Source organism: Kogia breviceps, chromosome 15 (assembly GCF_026419965.1).
Source record: "Kogia breviceps isolate mKogBre1 chromosome 15, mKogBre1 haplotype 1, whole genome shotgun sequence".
Lineage (NCBI taxonomy): Eukaryota > Metazoa > Chordata > Mammalia > Artiodactyla > Physeteridae > Kogia > Kogia breviceps.
Genome location: NC_081324.1, coordinates 25,281,820 through 25,291,416, shown reverse-complemented (window position 1 = coordinate 25,291,416; position 9,597 = coordinate 25,281,820). Strand labels below are relative to the sequence as shown.

General features: G+C 35.3%; 1 protein-coding gene across 6 annotated transcripts in view; it reads right to left on the bottom strand.

Annotated features, from left to right (window-relative positions):
• Window positions 1-480: 480 nt before the first annotated feature.
• The window catches only part of SMAD2 (SMAD family member 2), a 94,027-nt gene continuing 84,910 nt past the window's right edge, over window positions 481-9,597 (bottom strand). For all 6 annotated transcript variants that reach the window (XM_059039706.2, XM_067014400.1, XM_059039703.2 and 3 more), the window contains 5 exons: window positions 9,455-9,508; window positions 7,845-8,057; window positions 4,738-4,875; window positions 4,410-4,554; window positions 481-1,188 (listed from right to left, as the gene is read on the bottom strand). In XM_059039706.2, coding sequence (XP_058895689.1) covers window positions 1,065-1,188; window positions 4,410-4,554; window positions 4,738-4,875; window positions 7,845-8,057; window positions 9,455-9,508 — 674 coding nt within the window. In that variant the 3' untranslated portion in view covers window positions 481-1,064. The remainder of the gene's footprint in view (window positions 1,189-4,409; window positions 4,555-4,737; window positions 4,876-7,844; window positions 8,058-9,454; window positions 9,509-9,597) is intronic.

The following is a 9,597-nucleotide window of genomic DNA, read 5'->3' as shown; positions in this document are numbered from 1 at the left end:
AAGAGCACTAGGTTTGCTATTGAAATATTTTAAAATACCTTTTTAAAGAGTGTTTATATCTATAGATTGAATTTTTTTTAAGGATAAATATATTGAAATAATTGTAGCATATCCCTGAAAATAATTATACTGCCACCTGTGCATTTTTTATGAGGTGTAAAGATAAATCAAAAGACTGCTAGGTTACACAAGTCTATTATCATCTGCTGAAACTGAAATTTGGTGTAAGACAAAGGGACTTACTCCATATGATTTGTTACCGTACCCCAGAGTTAACTGGTCCTGGCGGCATCAGTGCAACCATTATCGGTGATGGATGTCACACTACACTGTTTTGGTATCAGGACAAAAGTGGAAATGGAGGAGAGGTTTGGAAAGATTTCCATAAGGTTTTAGCAGTAAGTAAGCAAACACAAAAAGAATGAATATTTAAGACCCACTGAACACATTTAAGGTCAAGGATTTCAAAAGTTAATCCACTTTTCTTCCCCCAAGAGTTTATTTTTGGTAAAAGGCAGAAAAATTAGTTTTTCTACAAGGGAAATCTGCTTCTAAATGATAATTTGAAAATCTTGATATATATTATATATTAAAAAAGACACACAAAAATAACAAGTGGGAATAACAGATTAGGTACTGTAACTTTATAAAGGCTTGCCTAAATCAAGAAGCAGCACACACACACCTAGTTTATGCAAACTAAAAATGTATATAAACAGCACAATACTGTGGTACTGGATCATGATACATTACCTGTACACATAACTACTACTGTTATTAATAAACCTTTGGGACACTCAGTTTTATGCCCAACAAGACATCGGTAAGTCTTTAAAATCTTCTCTTCCTCCTTTATGGGAGGGTATTTCTAGACACTAATTTTCCCATCTAATATTCAAACATAGGAAACCGATTCCACAAGGTGCTTTAATTGATGAGACCTCAAGTGCTGTTTTCTCTTGAATTTTTGGATAGTAAACAGTCCACAGGGACCACACACAAATACTATGACAGAAGAGTTGGTACATTAAGTCTTTTGATGGGACTTGACTGGTGACAAAGCTTTATGACATGCTTGAGCAACGCACTGAAGGGGATCCCATCTGAGTTAATACTTTGTCCAACCACTGTAGAGGTCCATTCAGATGAAGTTCAATCCAGCAAGGAGTGCTTGTTACCGTCTGCCTTCTGTTAAAAGAATGCAAGAAAATAATTATGAAATTAAAAGAATAACATGGCTATGGAAGAATTAGAGAAATCAAAAGGTTTTATCAATATATACGAAAACCTAGATTCTTTTCTGACTATCAAGTTTGCATATCTACTATTTTGAAAACTGTTTAATCCTCAAAGTACTTATGTGACTTGTTTTCTTTTAAACAGAAAAAAAACCACTGTTTTCCCCTCAAATTAAAATTAGTAGAGTAATCTTATATTTACTGTCCAAAATGGGACACCTTTAAGAGAGAATATAGTCACTATAAATAATCACTGCCAGGGCAAGAGACATAAACCAGCACTGTCCCAAGCAAACCAGAATATATAAAGTCACTCTACTTATTAACCATCCACAGAATAGAAGATACTCAAATAGCAAATGAAGTGCAAATGGAATAGGATTCAAATTTAAAGTATATCAAAACAAAAGAGAATTCTGACCCAAGCTTATCACAATGTTAAGAGTTGGGGTGCAACTTTCCCTGACAAAGCCAACAACCAAACATCCCTTTTAGCAAAATCATGCAGGCTTTTAATAAGGAACACCTTTAGTACTTCAAACAAAATGAGCTACGCTCTGGGAATCGCTAATTGTTCAATGACATCCTGTCACTTCCACATACTAATTTTAGTTCTTATTTATTATATACAGTAAGTCAGTAAGTCGGCTTGCTTCTTCAACATGACAGCCCTTCAAACATGAGAAAAGGCCATTATCAACACTTCACCTCCATGTGACACATGCTCAATATAATTTAAAACTGTATTTCAAAGGATGTGGTTTTCTGGAGCAGATGGTGTCAGTGCCCCACTATACCCTTCAGATTTTGTGTTCTCTAGCCAATTTCCAATTGTAGGCATCTGCATTTCTGTGCCTGAGAACTTCTCTGCTCTGTCCACATATATAGTAGATCAGAAGTGCCAGGAAATTAACATCCCCAGGAACAGACCTCAAGCAACGACACAGGAATTGGCGTTTAAACGTCCAGTTTCCCTTCCCTCTGGGTGGGATAATTCTTTGTGTTCTTTTACTGTTTTCCAAAGTTTTCCTAAGGGAATAGCTCTAGTGACCCACCCACTAGAGTAGATGGGTTAAGAATGGTACTGGCTGGTACCTCCATTTCCTGAATAAACTTCTTGCATGCAAACCCTTGTCTCAAGGTCTGAGACACACATTATATGTTTATTCGTTTCAGTACTAATTCACTTAACTGAGACATATTTCTCAATTAACTATGAATTCTTTACACATCTCTATCTCCTGCTTACTACATGTCCTGATTTTTATGCTAAGCAATCAAGCTGGCACTAAAGAAACTAAAAAATAGTTTTAGAAATCCAACCATTAGATCTATCTCCTCAGCACCTGTGTCGTTAAGGATAAAACGTTCCACAGTTCACAGATATATGGGTATTTGATTTATTTTGATCTGTAAATGTTAAAGGAAACTACTTTATTATCCAAAGTAGATGTACCTGACTCCATTATCCATGAAAACATACTGTATATTACTTCTTCTCATATAGATTTTAAATTAGCTCTGGGTTAAAGAACAGCAGAGTCCACAGTGAATGAAGGGCAGTATCTCTCTCTACCAACCAAAACTGGTCTTAACAGGAGACGCACAGATACAACATGGAGTTCTCCCTGGCCTATGCAATTCATATTTAATTTCACTGAACTTCTACCGTGTTCTTCAACATTATGATCTTTTGAAGAGAAAAAAAAAGTCTGACTTAATAAACTGGTATCAGATGGTACTATCTGAATCTAATTTTAATATCAACTATCAATCTAATATCAATAAAATCTAATTTTATTATCAATTTGATAATTTTTTATCAAAGAGAAAAAGAAACTCAGCATTCTTTAAAGTTATCACATCTCAAAGGGGAAATGATTAAAACTAAAGAGAGCTACAGCAAAGTCAAAAAGTGAATTCTTCTACTAACATAACTTGGACAAAATAGTGACAAGTCTTCATTCTAGGATATACATATATAACACAATATATTTTTATAAAAGTACTCAAACCAGTAGATCTCAAATCTCACCATCACAAAAGTCATACACCTCACAAAACTTAAGACAGGGAATCAAGTTCAAATGAAATGAAATAAATTCTGAAGAAGGGCCCAACTGCTGAATGAAACAGGAGTACTATTACTGTTCTATATGAATATCTTCTTAAGCAGACATTCAGACAGTAAGTAATGTGAACTGAAGAAAAACTAAGTATTTTACTTATACTTTCATTCTTTAATATGCTGATGAAGTATTCCCTATCTTTGCTGTGGAATCCAATCAATTGTTTTATTTATCAATAGTGTAATCTATCTTATCCCTTGATGACAGATTAGCTTTGGTAAAACTCAATTACACAACTGCTACTTACTATCCTTAGAGAAGAGGTTAAGAGTCAAGGAGAGCTTTCCTCAAGTCCCGTCTCTACCACTTAGAATGTGTCCTTGGGCAAACTATCAAATCTTTTCTAAGCCTATTTCCAAATAAATATTAGTTTGGACCATTTTTTACCTTAGAAAGATTGCAACCCTATAAAGAAAGGATAAAAACAGCAACAGTCATTCTTAGCCATGTTGAAAGGCGTGAGATACTGCACTTAATACACAGCACAGTGCCTGGCACCTAACAAGTACTCCCTTCTATTACTGAATGAAGTTCCACCTTTCAACCTTATACTGAAGTTGTCTCAACTTATTTGTCCAGCCTTATTCTTCTTTACTTTCTACACTCTAGTCAAACTGAACTGTACTCTACTGCCAGGATCATCACTTTCTACCCCACAAACCTGTGACTACTGAAATCCTAGGCATCTTTCAGAACCCAGACCCTGTGTCATCACTACCTCCCCCAGCCCCAGTGAAACATCTCTCCTTCCACGAACTGACATAACCCTTCCAGTATGCCATATATGGTATTTAACACTCTGCATTCTATTACAGTACCCATCCATACACGTTTTAATTCTTTGTTCCATAATGCCAGCACAGGAATTTGCAATAGTTTTGAATCCAGAGGCCTCCAACTTCCTTTTGTTATTTTACATAAAGATCTGCTGACTCTATAAACCTCAAGGAAAATAAATACACATGAACTTCAGATGATACAAAGAATGAAAGAAAAAAGAATTACATTGTGGAAAGTTAAGAACCAAATATGCACTTCATACCGGTATTCTGCTCCCCACCCTTTCACAAAACTCATTCTTATGGTGCACATTCTAGTTAGCTGATACACGGCTTCAAAACCCTGATTAACGGACTGAGCCAGAAGAGCAGCAAATTCCTGGTTGTTGAAGATCTTCAGGTTACAGCCTACGATTGAGAAAAAGATTTAAAAATTATGTAAAAAGAATATTACTATTAGAAAATCATTTTTAAAGGGCTACAGATATTAGAACATGAGCATGCAAATCATCTCCTGCTTCCTAAAAGTAATAGCAAAGAAAAACTCGGCAAGTTGATACAATAGGTTTATTTACATTGTTGTATCCATACCTGGTGGAATTTTACACACTGTTGCAGGGTGCCAGCCGTATCTCTGATTACAATTGGGGCTCTGCACAAAGATTGCACTATCACTTAGGCACTCAGCAAAAACTTCCCCACCTATGTAATATAAGCGCACTCCTCTTCCTAAAACAAAATATATATGGAATTAGTTTTACAACATTTACTATTTCAGCATGACTTTCAAAGAGTCTTCTCAGAGGACAGTAAAATGACATAAAGTATTTTGATGACTTTTTCCATAGGTATGCTTTTCTGAAATCTAACTTTGAAACATACCACTGTACATTTTTCCAAGTATTTTTAAAAAATCATTTTATTGATTTGTAAAGATAATACGTGCTTATCAAAAATACTTAAGCAATGCAGAAAAGTAAATGGATAGCAAAATAAAGAATTTCATACAAATTATAGTTATTTCTAAATAAATAAAAGAATTCATTTGAAGGAATTAACTAATGTCTGGATTAATATGCCTTCAGTATAATAAACAGTATTTCTTTAAAGAGCCCACCAAGGTTAAGAAAAAAAGGTAATAAAAATTATCAAGAGGTTAGAGTCATCTGCCCCTTTTAAAACTATATATATTATGGGGCCAACCAGGTCCCTATTTATATAAGCAGAATTAGATAAAAAAATTATATTGGGAGATTTTAATATACCTTTCAGAATTTCACAGATCAAATATACATAAAATATTAGCGGATCAAATATACATAAAATATTAGCAATACAAGGATTAAAGAAAAAATTGTGAAAAGCAGAATTCTAAGATAGCACTTAAGATTCTCACCCCGTGTATTTATCTTCTCAATTATTCAATCAAACACTCATCTACATACTGCTTAAAGGGATTTTTCAGATGTAATTAAGTTCTCAAATCAACTGACCATAAGAAACTAAGACTACCTTTGGTGGGCCTGACTTAATCAGGTGACAGCCCTTAAAAGGGACTGGGCTGGCCCTGGTGAAAGTGATTCAAAGTGTGAGCAACAGGAATTCAACACAACAGTCTTCACTGCTGACTGTGAAGATGGAGGGGGCCACGCAGGTGGCCTCTAGTTGCTGACAGCAGCCTCTAGCTTACAATCTGCAGGAAATGAGGATCTCAGTGCCACATCTTCAAGGAAGTGAACTCTGCAATAATCACCTGTGAGCTTGGAAAAGGATCTCAAGCTTCAGATGAGAACACAGCCCAGCTGACCCTTTGATTTCCCTTTGTGAGACCCTGAGGAGACTCCTAAGCCACAAAAACTGTGACACAGTTAAGTTTGTGTTGTTTTAGGCTGCTAAATGTGTCGTAATATGTTATGCAGCAAAAGAAAATGAATAAAAACCAACAAGCCAGATTTACTACATAAATATGGAACCTGGTGTCCTGTTCTCTTAATGACTACAGAATACTTATATAAAAAATAAAGCTGTTCACTTGACCATTAGGAAAACATTAAGTCCAAAAAGTAGAGATTTTTCAGGCTATAGCTTCTGATCAAAAACACCCAATAAGCTAGAAATCAAAAGTAAAAAATGATGATCCAATAATTACAGCAATCGAAAATTTTGTACAGAAGTAAATAAGGTAGGGTAAACCTTTTGTTAAATTTTTATGCAGAGCCCTAATTAGAACATGGAAAAATCAGAACTGTTTTAGATAAAAGAGGGCAGATATTCAGAGGCCTTCCTCACCTATAAGATACCTGAGTAGGGACATCAGCTCTGTGCTTTGTGACCACCTAGATGGGTGGGATAGGGAGGGTGGGAGGGAGGGAGACGCAAGAGGGAAGAGATTTGGGAACATATGTGTATGTATAACTGATTCACTTTGTTGTAAAGCAGAAACTAACACACCATTGTAAAACAGTTATACTCCAATAAAGATGTTAAAAAAAAAGATACCTGAGTACCTTAGGAAGATTATATAAAATTTATACATCAAGCAAGATTTGAGAACTTCCACATGGATGGAATTTCAACTAACAGACCTCTGAAGTCACTAGCACTTTGCAATGTCACACTGACTCTTTAGTGATAAGCATTATTTCTCATAGAAGGTGATGGTTAATTAAATGAACAGAAGCAAATTATTATTAAAAGAAGTTACTTTAAGGTGATGAGAACTATGTTCAGTTATTTTTGTGGCACTCAAACTATTTTTTACCTCATTGTCCAAAAAATACTGACGACCCAAAGAGTTGTTGTTTATGTGGATTACATCTCTGCAAACTTACCATATGATGTGTGAAAACTGAGATTCAAAAAAATTTATTAATTCATTTGAAAATCAAAATAATAAACCCACTACATATTAACATAAATAAGTTTATGAAAAATAACTATTTTGCAAACCAAAGAAAAAGTGAGAAGAGTAGGAATGTTTTATATTTTTGCAAATATCCTTAATGTCTGGCTTAAGAGAAGACAGTAGAATTCTCATCAGAGTCTACGTTTAATTCCTTGCAAAATCGTTAAGTAAGCCTTGTAGCCTCTGGAATACTTCATTGTACAGTCAAGAGAGAACGAGAGTGAAAATGGCAAACAGCATCTTAGTACCACTGTGAAAATTATTTTTACCTCACCAACTTGCTGAAAGGGTGCCTGGGATTACCACATTTTGAGATTCTATGAATTATATTTGAACAAATTAAATGGTAGTTCTTGTTTTAGATACTCTGCTTCAGATTAATAGTGTGCAGATCTGATATATGAATTCACTGAAAGGGGGAAAAAACTAGGAGACGTAGACAAACTGAAAAAAAATTCATGATTTGTTAAAATTACATCCCTAAAATATGAACATGACAATTTTATGACTGGTAGAGGCTCAGCAGAGTAAAGTTATTTTAACACGTATTTATTGAAGGACTTCCCAGTATCAAGGGTGCCAAATTAACAGAAGCTCAAGATACAAGTTCGCAGATGGAAGGATCACCAGAATCTACCAAAAGCTGTGAAGCTGTGCACTTCAACATGACTGCCCTTAAGGTGAGAGAGAGAAGGCAGGCTTTTTTGCACGCAATCTCTTGATGTGGTAAACCACATAATGCTCACGTTATGAGTACATGGCACTGGTTTTTCACATAAGGAAAAAAAAATACCTATATGTCTTCTTGTCATTTCTACTGTAGCATTTCTGTTGACGTTAGAGAGTAAACCTAGGCAGAACCTCTCTGAATTTGATGGATCTGTGAAGCCGTCTACGGTGAGTGAGGGCTGTGATGCATGGAAGGTCTCTCCAACCCTCTGGTTTAATTCATAATACGCTATTGAACACCAAAATGCAGGTTCTGAGTAAGTAACAGGCTGCAAATCTGGGGCAGAGAAAACAAACACATAAAAGAAATGTGTGTGAATAATTCAAGCCACCTCAAGCCAAGAATAGACTGAATATCATCACCTTTACATGTTCTATTGCAGCCTACACTGGCAACAGCCCGGGAAACAGACTTAACATCTACATCACGAACTCCAGATTCCAAAGAGCACTCCAGATTTTCAATTTCTCAAATTTCCCCTATCTCAGTCATTCTAATCTTCAAACAGCTTTCTTAGACTTTATGGTGGATCACTTATTCTAATAGTAGTTTTACCCTGCTTGTGTCACAGTCAATTTGCATTATAAAGTTAATTTTGGGTAGGACAGAGTAGAACAAAGCTGAAGCAAAGATTAATGAGTCAAAAGCCACAAGGGAAAAATAAATGCCATGATAGGATACAAAATATGACATATTTTTGACATTTGTCTATTTTAACATGAGATTCTCGCTGAGTTACCCTAGTTGCAAAAATAGAAAACCCAAATATACACAAGAAGCAGAAAGTAATAAAACATACAAAAATTAAAAAAAACATACAGTATGCAAGTGGAAACAGAATAAATCAAAAGAATCTACATATTTCATGGGAAAACGAGGATCACATGTATTTAAGTGCTGTAATTTTGATTAAAATGCATCATAAGCAATATCTTGGGAAAAAAATGACAATTTTATAGAACAAATTCCAATGTGTAGAAAATGAAAAGAAATTGTGAAATAGGTAAAATGAAGACCAAGAATAAACTACAGACCGTATACACACATATATACATAGGTATTAGCTATCACATATATATATATAATCTCCCATACTACATGTACATATGAGTGATATATATGTCTCTATATATTTATACACACCTCATATGAATAACTGCTATTATAAAATACATCAGAAACTAAATATATACATACAAATCTAGCCATAGGGCTTCCCTGGTGGCGCAGTGGTCGAGAGTCCACCTGCCGATGCAGGGGACGCGGGTTAGTGCCCCGGTCCGGGAAGATCCCATATGCCGCGGAGTGGCTGGGCCCGTGAGCCATGGCCGCTGGGCCTGCGCGTCTGGAGCCTGTGCTCCGCAACGGGAGGGGCCACAACAGTGAGAGGCCCGCGTACCGCAAAAGAAAAAAAAAATCTAGCCATATAAGAAAATTTTTCATAATGAATATGATTTCCATGAATAAAAAGATTATTAATTTCTTACATGTGCCAGGAGAAAAGAGTTTTAGTAATATTGAGGCTCAGTATCATTTTTAGAAAGCACTAATTTGAACAGTCATTTTGATTATTCACTGGGATCTCTTTCTCATATATATGGAAAATAATTACCGGAAAGGACATTTAATTAAAAAGGTATAAAAACAGTAGGGGAAAAGTATTTGCAACTTACCCAAACTATGATTAACAGGGGAAAGAGTAGTAGGAGATAGTTCTGCTGGAGATCCTGAAACAAAAGATTCAATTTTAAAACAGCTGTAAAAGTATTTCCATAAGTTCTGAACAAATAATAAAAAAATTGATTGCATCTGGTTG